General features: G+C 30.6%; 1 protein-coding gene across 6 annotated transcripts; it reads left to right on the top strand.

Annotated features, from left to right (window-relative positions):
- The first annotated feature begins 4,788 nt into the window (after nucleotides 1-4,788).
- Nucleotides 4,789-14,446, top strand: LOC143232025 (lysophosphatidylserine lipase ABHD12-like). 6 transcript variants are annotated; one of them, XM_076467012.1, is made up of 4 exons: nucleotides 4,789-5,004; nucleotides 6,098-6,156; nucleotides 7,354-7,522; nucleotides 9,278-14,446. In XM_076467012.1, the coding sequence occupies exon 4, from the start codon at nucleotides 9,297-9,299 to the stop codon at nucleotides 10,404-10,406; it is 1,110 nt and encodes a 369-aa protein (XP_076323127.1). In that variant the 5' UTR covers nucleotides 4,789-5,004; nucleotides 6,098-6,156; nucleotides 7,354-7,522; nucleotides 9,278-9,296; the 3' UTR covers nucleotides 10,407-14,446. The 6 variants fall into 6 exon arrangements, with proteins under 6 accessions (XP_076323127.1, XP_076323128.1, XP_076323130.1 ...); XM_076467013.1 differs by lacking the exon at nucleotides 6,098-6,156; XM_076467015.1 differs by lacking the exon at nucleotides 7,354-7,522.
- The last annotated feature ends 6,683 nt before the right edge of the window (nucleotides 14,447-21,129 follow it).

Below are 21,129 nucleotides of genomic sequence, written 5' to 3'. Positions count from 1 at the left end.
ACAACAAATCCTATGAATATTTTTTTCAGCTGAAGGGTTAGTTTATTATACAGATTTTTCTTCTTTTGCTTCATGTGGTGTTTTAATGTTTCTTTGCATGTCCATGACCAAATGTTTTTGTTGCTGTTACTAGCATTTATTGGTAAACATTTTGAATGTACATGTTAATAGCTGTTAAAATTGAAAATATTTTCGTTTTTTATAACAATATAATAATAATATTCACTATCCTTTTTTCCTCTTTGTGAAAGTAACTGCTAGTACTTAAAGGGTTTGCATTATTTGTTGTTAGCTGGGTTTTACATTAGGAATATTTAAAAATAAGTCTGTTGTTTTATTTATTAATTCTGTCGCAAAAAAAAAACTATATTCTGAACCAGAAATTTTAATATTTTGCTTTTTGTTTGGACAAAAAATGTAATAATAGTAGCAGATGTCATAACGTTCTCAAGTTTCTTCTAATATTTCAGTTTTTCTTTCTTTGTTTAATATTTACAATTAGGGGAAAACAAAACTTGTGGTCAATCAATCAAGACATAAAATACTATAACAGCCTGTGGGTATGAAGTAAACGTTTTTTAAATACATGTTCTTTAATGTATACTGGTTTTGTCAAAGGTATTTAGTGAAACGAAATAGCACTTGCACGGAAACTTAAGGAGTAGAAAAAATAGAAATAAAAGCAGGTTTAGCTTACACTTTCAGAATTTGAATCTGAGACACAGGATACCTTCTTATAAACATGTGAAAGTGTATTTGCCATGTTCTTTAAACGTTTTAAAGAATTATATTAGGATTAAATAATTTAAACATGTCATATACATTCGAACTGAGAGTTTGGTCAAGATATATTTAATAAGGGGTAACAACTTGCAGGTTAGTTTATTTATTAGGATCAGTACTTATATATGAATGTTTAAATTCCAATAAAACCTGTAATATGTTTTGTTATTTCTCCCATTTATTTCCAAGTCAGTATTTTGTAGGTGTCTTTTTATGACTTTTCGTTAGAAAAATTCTTTAATGTGTAAATGATATGCACTGTATTTTCTGAATAAAACTATGTTATCTATGATAGTCTGTCTGTGGTAGTTATACTCTACATGGAGAATAAATTCCTTACATTACTGGTTTCTTCACTGACAAAACAAATAAATCCATAATTTTCAATTATAAAATGTTGCTCCATTGTAAAATAGTTATAAAATTAGTATTTTAGCGTTAACCAAAGACTTTTATAATGATGAAAACTGGAATTCTTTTCCAACACCAAGTTTCGATATACGTAGTGGAAACGCTAGAAAATCGCAAAAAGCGGCAAAACAACAACAAAAATTGCTGCAAGGCAAACTCAAGATAGGAAAAGGATAGCTAAAAGAATAGAACAAGAGCAAAAGAAATTGCTGCTAGAAGAGAACAAGAAGGGCTGTTGCTGCTGAATGCATATCTAGAACGTATTTCAAATCAGCTTACGATTGTAATCCACATTGTAATTATGAATCAGCGTCGTAATATAATATTCGAAGAAGATCTATAGAATGTGATTTTTGTAGAGGAGAAAAATATCCCAATGCCAGGGCTGCATTGTGATAGTGACAAAACTGAATTGTAACCTTTAAGAGAATCACCATCATATTTTAGTATACTCCTTCAGACAAATACTGAAGAGTATAAAACTTCCTAACCAATATATTTGTGCGCACATTTGTTTCTCTATCTGTTATCGAACTTCTTCTAAGTCGCTGGCCCAATCTCAACCAAACTTTACAAAAGGATAACTTAGAAGAAGAATCATGTTAATAGTGGGGGAGGGGCTCACAAACCCCTCTTCCTACCATTATTTATGTTATTTAGCATTTATTATGTTTGACATAAGTTAACGTTAATTATATTCATAAATGGCGCCCAGTCCTTACACCGAAAACTACTTTATTAAATTTTCTATACACAAGGTACATACAGTGTAAGGGGGTACACAGACGTTTTATATATCTACAAAGGAGTGCAATGAAAAAGATGGCCGCCACTATTACAATAACACATAAACTCAGATGAAGTTTTTACTTCCAACAGCCACCATAAAGCTGTTTTTGAATTACATTAACGTCCTACTTCCCGTGACCTTTCAACTTCGAGCCATAAGATACTCCTGCGGCTAATGACTGTTTATTAATTAATCAAGTGAAACACTGTAGAAGGAAATTAAGAGCTGGTTCTCGAAAGCAAATAACAGAAAGCATCTCTACCGCTACCTATTCCTACAAAGTCACTGTGCATACTATGTTTTAAGTTCTTAAAATTTACACAGAACTTTTGGTGAGTTAATGATAAATATAATAATAATATGTTACGTTACAAATAAATTGTGTGAAAGTTAGTAGTTTTGTGTTACTCATCATAGCATCTACTGAGGCATTTTTAAGTCGTTTTCCTGGACAAAGAACGGTACTTCATTTTGTTACCTGTATAATAGATATAAGTAACAGTCAACGTTTGTGTAATTATCCCTTTCATGCCCGAGTCTTTCCTTAATCTCAGTAAAATCCTCTGACGTTAGTCGGAATGAAATATTAAACGGACTATTTGTCGTCGTGAAAAGGTAAATTATATAATTGTAAATATATAACCATCATCCAATATATACATATATATACAACAAATATATCGATTTAATATTGTGTATGTTATTTCTAATTAAAGGTTTTCTGCAATTATATTTATTATACATTTAATTTTCTTTGTTTATGGGTATTTTGACATGACTTATATTATGTATTTCATTTTTATTAGTATTTAATGTAACTTTTTTTATGGTGGTATTGCATTTATTTGTTCAAGGGTTGTGATAGCTGTATGACGAGTGTTTCCAAGGGTACTAAAAGGATTAACACAATCTTGAAGTAGGTGAAAGAGGAAATGTAATGCTTCAATATATTATGCATTTCCATCTTATTTTAATGTTACAGTTATTCACTATTTGTTGTCGGAAATCGATATTACCTGTCCCACCCTTTAACGAGGATATTGCTCAATACACAATGATGTGTAAGGATGTTGAAAGCAGTGTCCGTAAACGGTTTTCAAAATGGTATTTAGAATTTACGAATTCATATGTTGTCACGAGAATGACAAGTCATGTGGTTACCACAAATCACTTGACAAATGAAAGGTTTCTAGTAATATTGCGTTTGGTCAGGAACCATACTTAGTTAGTACAATATGAAAATGGTCTTCAATAGTCAGTCCTGTCATCTAGTAAAGGCAATCGGTTTGAGTACGTTACAGCAAGTACACATACAATGCATTTATATTTAATAAAGTGTGTTCATTTTATATTAAACTTGATTCCAGTCTCGTTACATCGTTGTACATCAACCTAGTTAGTTTGTTTTGAATTTTGCGCAAAACAACTCGAGAGCTATCTATGCTAGCCGTCCCTAATTTAGCAGTGTAAGACTAGAGGGAAGGCAGCTAGTCATCACTTATCCACGCTAACTCTTGGGCTACTCTTTTACCAACGAATAGTAAGATTGACCGTTACTTTATAACGCCCCTATGGTTGAAAGCGCGAGTATGTTTGGTGTGAGTTAAAGCGTACTGGTTAATTGAAACAGTTCGAAATTATACAACTATTTACGCAATATTTCTTGATTTCAACACAGCAATATATTGACTTTGCACTTTATTTTATAGAGTATAAAAACAGGTAAAATATTTCCATGTGGGAGTGTTTTTGCCCTACAACTCAATCAAAAATGAGTGGATTTTTATGAAATTTTATTCTTCATTGTCTTATGAAAAAATTGTTTGTGTTCGTTGATAAAGAGAGACATACAAATCCATTTTTGTACTTTTTGAGAGCCGAATATGATTAACGCTGAGTGGTGGAGGCAGGCTTGCTCTTTTCCGAGTACCTCAATTAAATAAAATCAAACAATATTTGCTTAGGAAAATTCTATAGCATAAAATAAAATCTTCTTATGTTCACTTACCGCAACACTTGTTAAAATGTACATAAAAAATTTTGTTTCATTCATCCCTTGCGCTAAATGGCAGTAAAAGGGTGTGGGTTTGACATTATAGCATAACTCTGAATTTTGTAGCATCCGAATTTGGTCCAAACCTATCTAATACAAGAAAATATTCCTCAAAGTTTAAGCTATGAGTACAATAATAGAGCGACAATCTATCCCTTAGTATGGGTGATAGAGTAATATTGACTGATTGCTTTCCCTCAGATGATTAGTTATAATTAAGTTAAGGACGGCGATAGAAACACAAAATAAAATATGAGGTGTTTCCGATTTATTGTACAGAAGTATAGAACACTGTTGATTTCTGAAAAAAACAAAAAACAACTGTTTACTAAAGGGATTTATGATAATAATTTGTTCAGTTAAATTTAAAAGTATATTTCTGAAAAAATATCCAGTTATTTTAAACATTTTCATTCATACGATTTTTTTTAAATGACTGAAATTGACAAAATTGTTCCGCATATTCGTCACACGAATTTTATAGCACCTAAAAATGAGTACAAAATGACATTTATTATACGTAACTATTGGATTCAAGGTTTTAACAAATAAATGTCTATAAATTTATTATCTAAATTCGTGAATTACTGTTTTTCGCATCATGAGTTAGAGAAATAACAGCTATTCCATAAAACTGATTTAAATTTAATAAAATAAGAAATGTTTGTTTAATAATCTTCTTAAGAAAATATATTTTACATTAAAGGAATCAGTTTTTTTTTTGTATTGTTACTTCTTCTGCATTTTGTATCATACATATTTACACCAAATATTTTATTAATGGCGGTCTGAAGGCGTGCATGAACTGAACCCATGAGTAAACAAAGTCAGCTGATCTTTCTGAGTTGTTCGTTCACCTAAATAGCTGTCTTTCGAAAGAAGTTAAGAGTGTAGGTCGTTCACCAGTAGCGAATAGCTAAACTACGTTATTTGCGAAAATAAAAACTGTAGTAATACTACTAACTTAGTAAGTATTTTATTGTTTATGTTTTGCTCGGACTTTAGAAATCGCTAGTTTGAACCTCACATAATTTTAGTTAATTATAATAGTAATAAACAGGATACTAAACGTCTAATAGTAATTGTAATACTAATAGAAATATATCTTTTAATTTTAGCTTTATCTTTAGAAGCACATAATTGCCGTTTAATATTTTGAAATTTGTAAAAAATAGTGTTACTGTTTGTAATAAATTAATGCTAACCGTAAGTCATTTCCTGCGTAGCTCGACTAAGCATTAATATAACTAGTTATGTATACCCGTATGCCTGATTTGTAACATGAATCAGAATTAAATTGCCACATAATTTATTTTCATTAAATGTTTTATCACTTATAAACTAATAGTAATTGATGTGAAGTATATATGTAGTGGATCATTAAATCTTGAACTGAAATCAGCATCATTATCACTATTAGAATAATACACCTACCTAGACATTTCATACAAGTTTTTCACTTTTGTTTCTTGTCGCATAATTGATGAAATAAGCAACAAGAAGTATTACGCACTCAACGTAATCTTTAAGTTTAGAATAAAGTGTTACAAATTAACTGGTATTAGATTTGGTAACAGTAACATGAAGTTTTGGCTTTGGGTTGAAGTTGTGTATATTTTATTGGATGTAATAACACATTTTTGCTCTTTCCAAAAAGTAAAAAAAAATATTCTAATAACATGAATGGTATTTTAACCATTCTTATTCTCTTGCTTTAAAAATAATTAATGGCAATTTATTTGTAAAGTCATAATGGTATGTATGTAATATATTTTTCTTGTGGTGACAGAATGACACACTAGAGTGGCATATTTGAATGACAAAATGGCTTTTTTTTAAATAATGTATGAAATTATAAATGCCCTTTATTTTTAGTGGCTGTTGAAAATTAATTCAATTTGGCTTCTCAGTTTGTCATTTTTTTCTGGTGCTGTTTTGTTAGTCATTTCATAAAGCATGGTGTAAACAATCTGAATATGTTTATTTCTATTGCTTTTTGTCACTTATTACAGAGTTTACTTTTGTAAGCTATATTTTCAATTTCTTAATTCATCCCTTAGCTAGAGGGTGCATGAAATTAAGATTGGTGTTTAGAAGGGAACATCAGTTGTAAATACAAGTAAGCAATTAATAACAAATCAGCTAAGTATTTGGATCAGTATTAGTTATTACATATATTTAGTTACTCAGTTGATTATCCATGAAACTCAAAGTTTATCTGTATATTAGTAACAATAAAATTAGTGAGCAAATTTCTATTGAAAGTGAAAATGTACAACTGTGTGCAAATAATCATAGTCTGTATATTCAATGAAGAAATAAAACTAATTTTAATTTATTATATAGTTTTTGGCCTTATTTTCACCAAATAATTTAAAAGAACAATGGTGCAATGCTATTTTGTTCAGTACCATCATTATTTAGTAGTGGCTGTTTCTTTAAACTTTTATTTTTTTTAATTACCTAATCTATTACATTATTAGCTTTTAAAACATTGTTTCTTCATGTCTTTTTTAAAAATGATTACCTAAAATCTATTAGAGAGGAAACTGTCACAGATCATGAATTTATTCCAATGATGTTTGGGGCTATATAGAATGATTCTGTCATTATTTTTAACTAGATTGAGGAAATTACAAGCCATTTAGCTTGAATACTGTTGTTGATAAGCTATTGGTATTGATTATCTTGGACTAAAGGGAAAAGTCCCTTGATGGATGGATGGAGTTTGATTAAATATGTTTGAGTTTGGATAAGATTATATTGCTTGTCTGTATGTTAGTACCCCATACTAATGGTTGATGTATGTATCTAAACTTTCTGAAGGATTTCAATTAAGTTTTTCACAGTAGTAATAAATAATTTAGATTCTTATGAAACTGAGGATAAAATTGAAGGAGGGGGGAGTTGAAAACTAGCTCAAAGTTAGAAAACAATGTTTTGGCAATTGGAGACTTTATGGGTTGGGAAAATGTGATTAGTAGGTCTGTTTTAAGACTTCATTTATTATCTGTCCCTTGCTGAAGTTGTGGGAAATATATGGAACTTAATATGCTAAAATCCATAGTTCAGTTGCCTTCAGTGCTTAAGAAGATATCAAAATATAGCTTTGTGATAAATCAACTTATTTATTGTGTGTGGCAAAAATATGGGCTGTTGCATTAGTAGTAGGATTTCTAAACTTGCTGATGATGCTAAAATTATGAGTTAAGGCTGATTTTCTTTAAAATATTGGAAAGGCTTTAATAGCTGTACTGTGTGTGCTAATCTGTGTAAAATAAGTTTTGATTTGTGCATTGTAGTATGACACATCTAGGATACATAGAAGTTTGAAAAGATCAAGATTTGTATGTAAGATAAATTAGTGTTGCACAAAGTGAGAAGAATCTGGGTCTGACATTTGAAAAAAAACTTTCAAGCTTTTGGCTAATTATTTGGAAGTGATATAAAGAGCATCGGTTCCTGGAATCAAACTACAAACATAAGTACATAAGTATAGTGTTGTCTAATTTCAAACTTTGTGTTCAGTTTTGGTCCTATTATTGTAACATAAGAAATGAACAATAAAGGGTTATTGGGTCCTTAAAGGTGCTGTCCTATTAGTTTTTATAGATTGATGAATAATTTTAGAAGTCTACAAATCATTGAATACTTTGTTTAAAATTAATTACTAAATGTGAAGTCTTAACTTATTTCTTTTTTTGAACTGTTGATAAATCATTAAATTCTATTTAATATTTTATAATGTATGAATGTGTATTGCATGATCATTTCAAAAATCAAAATTGTTAATTGTGTTAATTAATGTTCTTATTTTAGAAAGACAAAGTTGATAAATCTTTTTAAAAATAATTTGCAAACATTAATACTAGAGTTAAAAATATAATCTAAATTACTATAAAATTCTAAAAACTGAACCCATTTTAATATTTCCTTCACCCCATATTCTCTTACTTTTATGAAAAGAGCTATCTATATAGAAAATTAAGCAGTATAGTAATCATTACTTAAATTCAGAGCAGTAGGTTTATTAAACTCCTGGTTTAATACATAAGGATATAATGTTTTTGTTATTTTTAAAATATAAAAGTTTTCTCATTAACAATTTCTAACAAACTTATTGTGACAGGAGAAAAATGACGACTTTTGAAATGCTTTAATTCTCAGGAATTCATTAAACTGTTTTAAAATTGGTCTTTGCAAGTTTATATGTAATGGATTTGAAGTTTTACCCAAATAGTCTGTTGCACCCAGTACAAGCTAATATATAAACTACATTATTTATTTTATGGAATGAATTTGTATGTGTAATTTGGTAAAAAATATTTAGAGCAGGACATGGGAGACATCATTTACTATTACATTTTATAACAGTAGCAATATGAATATTATAATCAGCTTACTAGGCTAAATTATAGTTGACATAGTTTGTTTATTAATTAAGGCAATGACTACATAAAGACTGAACAATGTGACAGAAAAGTGCAACATAGTCAGCAACTGATCACATTTATTGAATATATACATACAGAAAATGAATACCTAAACAGTCAAGCAAAATAAAATCAAAAGGAAGGACAGCATTAAAAACAGCAAGTCCAAACCTGTAATAAATGACATTTAAAATGAACAAAAACAAGACCAAACAAAAATTAAATTAAAGATGTTGTAAAATTAGAGGATATTCAGGGTGCAGGCCATAATGTAGAATATAAAATGTGCCCTGGGGGTAGGAGGTGACTGTTGAAGTAGGACCAGTGTTGTGATGGGGGTACACCATTTGTCAATCTTTATCTCTGTTCACCAGCCTCACATGAATAAATACAGAAAAATAAAATAATCAAAAGTAATAGAAACTAGAAGAGTGAGACATGGGTGCTTAAGCCCACAACATTCCACATCTCTATCATGAGTGTCAGTTACAAAAGTTAGTGTTACATAAGATCAATATACATTTAATTCAGTACAATAGTTAATTAAATACATTAACATTATTTTTTGTGTGTTGTTAATTTTGACTTAGGATAACATTTTGCAAAGTTTGAGACAACTACCTATTAGACTGTTAAATTATACAAACAATACTAATAAAAAAAATGCTACCTATAAATTTTTATTAAAGAAGGTTTGTCTAATAAGATTTTTTTAAAAATGGGACATATTATTAGGAAATGATGTATGAAAGTGTAAGAATGATTAATATAGTGGGTGAATGAGTATTTTTTTTTTTTTTTTCAAAGCTGTGATAGTGAAGAAAAAATGTTGCGTCATAGAACTGGTGAAAGGAATAACTTGGAAACAGACAGCTTAGAGGAGCTTAATAAATCTAGACTTAATGAACATGAACAATCAAAGTCTTATAAGAAGAAGACACTAAAAAAATTTATTATTGTCCTATGCTTTGTTGGATTTATCTTATATGGTGTGTTACCAGTGTGCTTTATTTTATCACCTTGGTTACGAGGTCATGTAATATTTCTCACTTATATCAGTTGGCCACCTTTTCTGAACCTGACAGCACCAGAAAAATTTGGTCTGAAATGTGTTAGAAATTTCTACATTGAATCAGAACCTGGTATAAATCTTGGTGTGTGGCACATTCTTCCTAAAAGTAGATGGGATGTTTGTCAAAGGGAAGGTTTTAATTGGGAAAAAGAGTTTGATGATCAAAGGCCAGTAATATTGTATCTTCATGGTAACTCAGGTTCTAGAGGTGGCTCGCACAGAGTTGAATTATATCGAGTAATGTCTGAAAGTAAAGTTGATGCACATGTTGTTGTTTTTGATTATCGTGGTTATGGAGACTCCACCCTTATAGATCCAACCATTGCAGGTGTTGTCCAGGATGCTAAAGTGATGTATAACTGGCTGAAACAAAAAGTAGATAGGTCTAGAATTTTTATCTGGGGACATTCTCTTGGAACTGGTGTAACAGTCAGATTGACAGAAAGATTATCTTTGGAGAACGACAATCCAATGGGTATTGTATTAGAATCAGCTTTCGATTCCCTTTGGAAGGTTGGATATCATCATCCAATTTCAAGCCTTCACCGCTTTTTACCCTACTTTGAACGCTTCTTTGTAGAACCTGTTCGACAGGAAGATCCAAATTTTGACAGTGAAGAAAAAGTGGGACGTATCACTGCACCTATGTTGATATTACATGCAGAAGATGATCTAGTGGTGCCCTTTGCTCTGGGTAAGAACCTCTTTAATCGTGCTCGTAAAGAAAGACCTTCTTATCTGAGTCCAATTGAAATGATTAAGTATAGTTCAGAACTTGGATATGGACACAAATACATATGTCGTGATCCAGGACTTGCAGATGTTATTTTCAAGTTTATCATAGAGCAGAAAAGTCTAATTTAATGTATTTAAAACTTTTAAGTTACATTTCTTTGGTTAATTTCAATATTGTTTAATTCAAACAGAATATTGGTTAGAAACAAAACACTTCAATACTTTGTGTGAATTAGGGTTAATTCTAATTAGGTTTTTTTTATTTAAGGGATGTGCTGTTTTACAGTAAATATGAAAATTAAATTTTCATTAAAGATTTTGAGAATTTAGTTACAATAAAAATAGGATATAACTGTTTATACAGTTATCAAGCAATATGGAGCTTCATCACAGATTCTGCAAGAAGCATAATGTAATAGCAGGAGATATGTAAACAGCTCATGGCACATATGTAGTTATGATAAAACAAGTTATTTTCTTGATGCAATTATTTATACAATACAAATGGCTATAAGTATCAAGATATAGTGAATCACCATACTTGAACAATAATTTTGTTGGCATACACATTTAAATAAATTTGGTATGATTTTTTACTTCTGTTAAGAATAGGTAAAAAAAACATTAGTTTTTGTAAGTATAAAATTAAATATACTTTCTTTTTCCACATTTTCAAGTATGCTTAAAACATTGACAGAAAGGTTGATTCATGAAAAACATGAAGAGTAAGTCAAATTAGTGAACTTGTATGTACTTGTGAGATATTTTCTAAATTTATTAAAAAATTTAAAGGCAGCAAACTGTGTGTAAATTAGTGTTAATAAGAAATGTCTGATCTTGTCATTTCAATTAAGCACTACCAAGAATCTCCTTGATTCTTTGACAGTTTCATGTTTTTTGCTGCTACTGTTAGTATGTGAAATTTACATTCTGTATGGCTAATTAATAATTGGAGATGTTCTTATAACTGTTCTTAACTGTAATGAGGAGAACTTTGTATCATATCATGTTAATAATAGACAAATAGTTCAAAAATTACTAGTACTTTAAAATACTGAGTTACATGTGTTGTAAGCTATTTGATTTTCTCCACATCTAACCTTATGATGCAGCTGAAAAATACTCTTATGTTTGACCTCCTTATGAAACTAATAAGTTAATAAATACAATGTGAATGATTATGTGGTGAAAAGTATCATTAGAGGGGATGCTTAGTATACAAGTAATTATAATTATCAAGGAATATGGAGCTTTGTTACATGTTCCTCAATACATATGAATTATCCCTTTAGTACAAAATGGAAGAATGTACTTGTTGTTTTATGTCTTTTAGCAGGAATCTGTAAGTTGTTATTCAACAAGTTATGTAAGGATCTAAACATAGTGCTTCAAAGAGTAACAAATTTTATTTGTAAACTCATGATTAATAAGTGAAGTATTTCTAGCTTACAGGGATTCCATATAGACTGTTATCAGTTGAATGGAATTTGCTTCTAATTGAATCTTTCATATAACTTCCCCACCTCCAAACAAAGGGGAATAAGGCATTATCTTTTACCAGAAGTCAGTACGTGAAAGAGACGGTTGCATGCTTTGAAAGAGAACTATGAAAACATTGAACATTTGTCAAAAATTGCTGAAATATTCTGACTTTTGCAAGTGTTAACCTAAAATCTCTAGTAACATGAAGGAGTTGAAATGATATAAGGACAAAGAATAGTAGAAATAATTATGGCATTTTTAATGTTGTGTACTGCTTAAGATTAATAAGTTATAGTTAGAGATAGAACATGTGTTTAGAGTAAAAAGTTATTACAATGTTCATGACTAAAATTTTGGTTATTCCCTTTTTGAATAACAAATAATAAATATAACACTATTATTAATTATCTCTAGAGCAGCATGTGTTGCAACTTGCCCAGCATTCCTGAATATAAAAATCCTAAATGGAGCTAGAGTGGAATCACTTAAAGTTTACGTGGACAATTTGTTTAGAAGTCTTCCAGTAATTTAGTCTGTAAAAGCTACAAATGTAGAAAGAAGGAATGGTAATTACTACTTTCAGTACAAGTGCATATGCCATTCATATTCTCATATGTGCTTCTGTAATTCACAATATCAATTAAAATATGTGCATGCTTCATACTGACATAAATTATTAACAAAATATGTACATATTTCAAACTAATGTACATTAATAAAATACATGCAAATAACTCATTTCTGTATGGAAACATAAAAGTTTCAATTCAATTTCATATTCATATTTCAAGTTTCTGCTCTTATGTTTCATTCATAGTCAAGTTTTTATCACAAAATAGCTTAACTTTTAAGTATCAGCAATGTGGCCTTTCCTTGTGCCTTCTCGAGTTGCAGACTTACCTCTGTCTTCTGGAATGTCAATTTTTGCATACATGAATAATGACGTTATTTGTGAGTTACAGAATTTTCTAAAAATTGGAACTGTAGGACCAAACTAATTATTTTTTTATGTATATTCTGATATTTACCTAAAGAACTGTTAATATTTTTTCTAATATTTTATATTTTGCATTGCAAATTTTTGAATTGGTTCTGTTATATAAAATTTGTCATGAAATGTATTTGTATTTTCTTCTAGTCGTGTCTTCGTTATTACAACTCGTATTTGGAATGGAAAAAAATGTGTTTTTCATATGTATGTTTAAAATATGTAGCCAATGCCTTAGTTAAAATGAATATTATAGAAAATTGTATAAATATTCATGGAATTTTAAACCATACAATTTCTGGTTGAGGGAAGTTAACTAATCTAAATTCAAAAAAACAACACAACTTATTGTATATGAATTCAGTTATGGTACTTTTTTATGTAGAAGTATTAATAACTTAATGCTTTTTTAAGGAATGTTATAGGATTGAATGGAAAATATATACTTGTTTGTGTACTTTGTTGAGGAAACCTTTATGGAATGAACTTTGTTGTAAACAACAACATTGTAGAATGTTTTACTTGTTACTCTAATTTTAATGAAGTAATCTTTTTTTTCTTACATATTATCGTTACTGATATCTTACTTTAGTGATGTGGTGCATAAATGTATTTTGTTTTATAAACGTACGTAGCAAGTATTGGAATTTAAAAAGAACATAACGTTTAGGAAATATTCATGAACATTTTATTGCTTGTATGCAGATATGAGGATAAGAACTTTTAGGCTTCAAACAGTGTCTTCTAACTTCTGAAGCTTATTTTATATTCTTTGCTACTTGTACTTAACTTGAGCTTGGCTACTGTGAAGGAAACTGTTATTGAAGTAATATTCTATATTATACAAATGGTTTTGTTTTTTAACTAAAAACTTTACTAATCTAAAGAGAAATTACTGTGTAAATTTGTACTAATCTTCGAACTGTTGTTTTAAGCTTGATGTTGTATTTTGTGCATTGAAAAAATAAATATAGAACCAAATCAAAGTTTAACACAAGCAGTTACTTTACTTGATTTGTACAGTAATCTGAAGACTTATAATACAAGAAGATCTGGATTTTGAAACTTTTGGTGGTTTTAACATAGATAGCTCATTGTATGGCTTTGAGCTTGCCCAACATACAAACATAATAGTGACCTGAAGTGAAATATGTACCCCAAATGGTGATGTTGTGAGTTAAAATATAGTAGTTTTAAAATGTTCATGGAAGTTTTTATTGTTATTACAGGAAAAAAAGTTGTAAAATATAATAAAAGACCTATTTGGACCTTTAAGCAATACAGTATTTTCTAAATATTCATCATTCTCTTTTCTTATGACAAATCAAAATTTCAGCTATTTTTTGTGTAATAAAATGTATTATGATTGTATTATAAAGTGATCAGTATTTTTATAAGTAATGAATATGTAACATGCATAACATTCATAAATAAGGCAAGTAAGTGTATTGGGCTATTTCTAGTTTAACATTTTGGTTTGTTTATCTCATTTGATTTTCTTTGGAAATTAATTGAACCAATATTTCGTATTTACAAAAACATTTTTTTCATCAAGAGTAAAACTGAAGTAATAGTTTTACAAACTAGCTCAAATTGTATATTTTTCTTGAATTGTTATGCACCAAATTATGTAGCAAGAAAAAAATGGAACTGTATGTTTGTGAGGTGATTTAAATAAATTTATTTACTTCATTACAAATGCTTCTTCAATTATCATTAAATGTTTAAAATAAACAGAATGGGATGAAACAAATTTAATTAACATAAGGGTTTAGGGTTAAATTTTATCTGAAAATAAAACTAACTTTTTGTAAAAAAAAGTTGGAAAAGACTGATTACAGTGGTACATGTATTTAACATTAGTACTGCTTAATTATAGATAGAAAAGAAATAATTTACTTGTATGTTTGATGCTGGTTATTATCAGTGATATATTGGACAGGAAAACATTAAATAATGTAGAATTTTATCTTAATTTCCTAAAGACTATAAACGAAAATTGTAATTTATGCTATAAGAAAATTGAGTTGCATTTTTATCATAAGTATCATAAGCATTTGTATTACTATGTATGAGGTGTGTGTGTGTAGCTAGATGCAGTGCTGGGGCAAATTTTTAATAATTTAAAAAATAAATACTGTTACAAATTTTCAATAAAAAATAAGAACTTTTTGTAAATGTAGAATGATATAGGGATGGGAGTGCCAAAGGAATTAAAGCAAGAATATAGGAATTATATAGCTATACACAGATCATCCCTATATTTTTGTTTGCATTGTGTTCCCATGTCATTTTACATTTACAAAATGTTTTGCTTCCTGACTAAAGGTTAGTGTATTATATTAATATTTATATAATTTATATTATATTAATCTTATTAATAAAATTTAATATTTACATGTATTGATTTTTTTTTACTCCTTCACTTCATAAAAAGTTTTGGTGTTGGCTCCCTGAAGTAAATTAATTGGACTACTTTTAACACGTAAAATACTGAGTACGAAGTATTTTACGTGTTACGGTAATCTAATGTTCATCTGTTATCAGCTAGTAATTCATGTTTCACCATGTACTTAAGTGTTTTATAGGAACACAATATTTCTGTAAAAAAATAACTAACATCAAGTGGTAATTATAATCTCGTTTACACTAGAAGTATGATTTGTTTTTTAAAAAAATTACTACTTGTTATTACTACTAAGCGATGACTTCGATTACATAGTGTACCGCTCAGAAACACAGAGTGAATTTAGGTTTAAATTAACATTAGTTATAAAGTAGTTGTAGAGTTATCTTGACTGAAATAAGAAAACGAAAGACGAACAATTTAGTAGTTTGGTTTGCCTTGTTTTGGGGGCTTGATGGGTTGAGAAACGAATGAAAATAAGTGGCAGTAATCTTTTATAGTAAAACTGTCGCTGATTTTTTGGCGTGTATTATTTTTGTATTTGAAGACCTTGGCCATCCCTACATGGAAAGTCTAGACTGTGATAATCTGTACATGTAATTTTTAAATAATTAGAAATAAACCCAAATTTACAGTTATCTTAAGCATAAGTGTTTGTGGGAATTTATTAGTGAAAGTAAAGAAGAATATAATAATATTTGAGCCGCATTATTCGGTGCCGATGGGGATACACACCCAATGCTGGAGCTCATCAGGCTGACTTGAATAGAAAAGATGCAGTAGCTGATGTGACATTGTCTAAAGTGATTAGTATTTAGACTCATTCCATTATAACTTCGTAGCTTTGTCCTGAAAACAACTCCGGGTTAAGGCATGGGCTTATCGGGCTGAAGCCCAGGGCCTCCTACTAATTAGGGGGCCTCAGGCTATGGCTACAAATGTATTGGTAGACGTAGAGGTTCTGTCTCGAGGGGTGCCTCTATAAGTTAAATCGTAGGGCCAATAAAATTCTTAAGCTGGCCTTGCCTGAAAAGATGGATTGCAATGTAGTAAAATGAGCACTTTCTTGGCATTTGTGAAGAATTATTAACTATAGTTGTGCTACTTGTGGATATCATAATGGCCTAAGTAACGTACAACAAACAAGCGCGAAAGTTATCCTAATAATCTGAGTTCACAGTACATGATTAGGGTGAAAAGTAAAAGTGGGATATATGAAAAGCTTGTGCGTGATAAGATTAGTAGTGTAACATGGAACAGTAACCAAATATCAGTTACTTTCAACAGTATATAATTGAATATTATACACCTACAGTCAGGCAGCATCTTTATGTGCATTGTTTCTAGATGATACCTTATACAACAAATGCAAAAATACGTAAAAATGGCACCGAATTAAAAACTTGTACTGCGTAAGAGAAAACAACAAAATTAAACGTAGGACCTGATCAATGTGAAATATGTATCATTTTATATCTATGTGAGGGATTTTCAGTTACAACATCAAGATATATTGTTGTAAGCTGTATTTTCAGTGTTTCAATTAATTGTTATTTAGAGGGTTATATAGCATTAAACTTGTCTAGGATAATAAGAATGCTGTAATAACGTGCAGAAAATCTAGTAAATTTTTACGAATATATAGAAGCGAGATACCGGATATAAACATAAGTAGAGCAGTCAGTAAACTGGTAATGAATCAGTGAAGCATTAAGAAGTTTTATTTTTCAGTTAGTAGAATTTCGGTCATCCAGTGAAGTATTTACTTTTTGTTAAAGTACTTCCATTGCTGTTATTTACTGCGTAGATTTAGTTACTTGATCGAATACCTGTGAAATTAAACAACTAAATTTAATTTTATGTTAGCCATGGTACCATTAGTAAGTTATTTTCGTTTGAACGATTTGCAAAGTTAGGCCAACAATTTTCAACAGTATACAAATGAAGAGAATAGGTGAAAACATTAATGAAGATTTCAGTTTTCGTTGATGGATTCTTTTAAAGTATCTTGTGTAAACAATTCCAGTAAACTATAATGAATGACTTTATTTTTCTCTCTCTAATGTTTTTATGAGCACGAACACTTGTATGCTGTTATAAATTTGTTGTTGACTTATGTTATTAATAACGCCCAAACTACTAATGATACTAGAGTTAACGCAAAATCATCTTTCTTGTACAAAGTAACTCAGTAAGTGGGATAGGAAACAAAAGATTCAAATACTTCACGAAAACACGGTGGCTCATTTAACTATCAGGCCATCCCTTAAGTAACTCCGATTTTAGGTTCAGAAAAAGAGAAAGGATTTCAAACGTTTTTAATGTTATTTAATCAATAATGTACGTTCCATTATTATTAATTACTTTAGGCTCGGCATGGCCTAGCGCGTGAGGCGTGCGACTCGTAATCCGAGGGTCGCGGGTTCGCGCCCGCGTCGCGCTAAACATGCTCGCCCTCCCAGCCGTGGGGGTGTATAATGTGACGGTCAATCCCACTATTCGTTGGTAAAAGAGTAGCCCAAGAGTTGGCGGTGGGTGGTGATGACTAGCTGCCTTCCCTCTAGTCTTACACTGCTAAATTAGGGACGGCTAGCACAGATAGCCCTCGAGTAGCTTTGTGCGAAATTCCAAAACAAACAAACAAACAAACAATTAATTACTTCCTGCTAACGATTCACAAATTTCTGAATTCCACTTCTATAAAATTCTTGGAGTTTGAAGAAAAAATATAGAGAGGGTAATTTTGACATCTTCACGTGTTCTAAGCTCTTTTCCATCAATATAGTTCTGCAAACTTCGAAAAAGAAAAGATAATCAAATGGGGGCAAGTTCTGGAGAATAAGGAGGATATGGAAGTTTTTCCAAGTCTAACTCTTCAATCTTTGCAGATGTGATCCTTGCTGTATGGGGCCGTGCATTATCCTGGTGTAACACAATACCTTTACGATTAATCAAAGCAGGCCTCTTTTCTTTCAGTGCAACATTCAAGTGCTCTAACTGTTGACGTTAGAAGTCTGATGTAATTATTACATTGAGTGGCAGCAACTCAAAATGGATCACACCAACAATGTCCCACCAAATGCATAACAATTTTCCCAGGGTGGATGTCCATTCTGGACTGTGCTTTAGCCAGTTCACCTGCACTGAGCCATTGTCTGTGGTATGTAACATTCTTATAATATATCCATTTTTCATTTCCAGTCACTAACCTGTCCAAAAAGGTGAGTTCTGTTCACGAGAGTGCAGAGAAGTGCAAACGTACACTCATGCTCTAAGATTGGCTTCTGTAAAATCATGGGGGACCCATTTTCCAAGTTCTGACACCTTTCCAAGCTGTTGCAGATGACGGTGAACTGTTGAATTAAGCTTCTATACTAGTTCTTTAACTGTTACAGCACAATATTCATCAAGTGCAGCCAACAGCAGGTCATCATTAAACTCAACAGGATGATCTGAACACAGCGCATCACTTAACCTGCACTCACCTGATCTGAATTTCTGAAACCACCTTCAACGTTTTCTTTCATTGAGAGACTCCGCACAATGACTTTTGAATGTTTAGTGTAGTTTTTGCTGCACTATTGCCTTTTTAAAAACCTATAAAGTATTATATGCCTAATGTGCTCCTCAGACACATCTACCTTCATAAGGGTTTACTTGATTAATGATGTGTAAAAGTGGAGTTAGGTTGTTTTATTTGTCTGAACATTTTATACACGTCCTTATTACACATTTTAGTCAATAAAGCCTTCTACAAAGACAAATGATGATGTACTTTCTGTATTAAATTTTCGGACATTACTTATGGAACGACATGATATTTATCTATAAATAACGATTTTCTTCTCCAACTACACAGACTATTTCATATCTATAATATAAGTACTGTTCTAGATATTTCATCAGATCTCTGGATCATTACATCATCAACGATCCGCATTTCTCTTTTGCTAACAAAAACAGTTAAAAACATTATAACTTCTAACAATATAATTAATTTCCATGAATAACAACTCTTGTGGTATGAATGAAGTAAATTAATTGAAATTATTATAATTTTTTTTCCATAAAGTCATATACAAATATGATTCTTAAAGTAAGTATTAATAACACTATCATTTTTTAAAAATCTGTTATCGCTGATTATGTATTCATTATTTTATTTTGAAATTATTTCAGTAGAGCTAGAGATCCAGTCATTCACTGGCTGACAATTGTGCTTTTGTGTAGCTTATTCATTTGTATGATACAACATCCAAGAACGATTTTAAGTAATGTCTGCTTATGTATGTAACACTACACACACACCCACACACATGTATTCTGCCATATATATAGAAATAATTGTCACTTATCCCATATGTTCGTAGTTTCAGATCGACTTTCTACTTCTACAGTACCCATAGCAACCATAGTGTCACAGTATTATATAATTACTTGAGAGTTTGTCTGCTTATTTCATTCAGCATTACATAAAAATAAATACAGAGAAAATTGAATGAAAAGAAAACATTTACACTCATATTTATCACGGCCTGATTAGTGTTCTGCATTGAATAAATAAGAGCACATTTTCCTCACTAGACATGAAAAAGCAATATATACAAGGTTTACTCACTTGTTTGTAAAGACTACTTATTTCTCTATTTTAATTGACATACATAAAAACATCTCGGGTAGTTTCTTGTAGGATCATATACACAGGTTCAGTGTAAAATTTACCTGTGTATTCAGTAATTAAATACCAGAGTCATTTCAGCATTTATATGTATTAAAAATGCCATCTAATGACATCAGCCTTCATAAATCCCTCTATTATTTGGTTATATAGTCTGAGCAATTATAATAAGATATCAAACACACATTTTAATTCCAAATATCCTATAGCTAAGAAAGTAAGTCTCCCAGCACTTGTTTTGTTCTGTTACTCTTACAATCACTATATTGTTCTGTGTTATAATAATCGAGTAGTAACAATATGATACAGTGCATACATTCTATTGTGGAACATCACTTGATAACCTGTAAAGCAAGGAGTCCCTATTCTTTCAGTTATTCATTTTTTTAGTTGGTCAGAGAAAAAATTCCGAGGTGTGTTTAATCAAAAGGTCATTGACAGAATTTTGGCTAACCGTCAAAACTGTCAGCCAACTTTTCTATTGGCATTTTATCCTCTGAGTTTTCTTAGACAGCTAAATAAGTACTTTCATAAACATCCATCTCATAAGCCAAATTAAGATAATATCAAACAGTATTCTCACTATTTGTCAGGAACTTACTTTTCAGTAGAAATATTTAGTAACGTAAGCTAAATATTGGTACACTGGGATAAGGATTCTTCTGCAGTAGGTGTCTCTGGTTTGTTGGTAATAAATCTGACAGAAAATGAACATAAAGTATAAAGGTGTTCCTATATGAATAAATGTAATCAAACATCTAAGCACCCCTCAACATTCCAACATTCAGTTACACAACTCCCTTGAAACAGTTACTTCTTTCTTTCTTTGTGAACCTGACGATGACCGAAGAAGGTCGAAACGTTGTTCGCTCCTCTACATAACAATTTTCTCAACCCAAACTAGCCGTTTTTACATATATATTTTTCTCTGCAAGTGGGTTTTCTTATCATCACTGAAAACTAGTAGACCTTACCGTCATCAAAAGTCCTTTGTCCACTAAATAACTTCTAGATACTACAACTCTCTATCTGACAACCAGATTCGTTCAGTTATCGATTCTTCCTCGTGAGTCCCCTGCTAGTACAGCGGTAAGTCTACATATTTACAACGCTAAAATCAGGGGGTTCGATTCTCTTCGGTGGACTCAGCAGATAGCCTGATGTGGCTTTGCTATAAGAAAACAAACAATCATCCTCGTGGAGTTATCAAACACGCTACGCCAACATAAAAGCTGATGCCCTAATTTTAGAAGGCATGTATAATACTTACACTTTCTAAAGTTTACAAAAATTTAAA

This window comes from Tachypleus tridentatus, chromosome 11 (genome assembly GCF_004210375.1).
Source record: "Tachypleus tridentatus isolate NWPU-2018 chromosome 11, ASM421037v1, whole genome shotgun sequence".
Taxonomy (NCBI): Eukaryota; Metazoa; Arthropoda; class Merostomata; order Xiphosura; family Limulidae; genus Tachypleus; species Tachypleus tridentatus.
The sequence above is the reverse complement of the archived record's forward strand: the minus strand, read 5'-3'. Positions and strand labels throughout refer to the sequence as shown.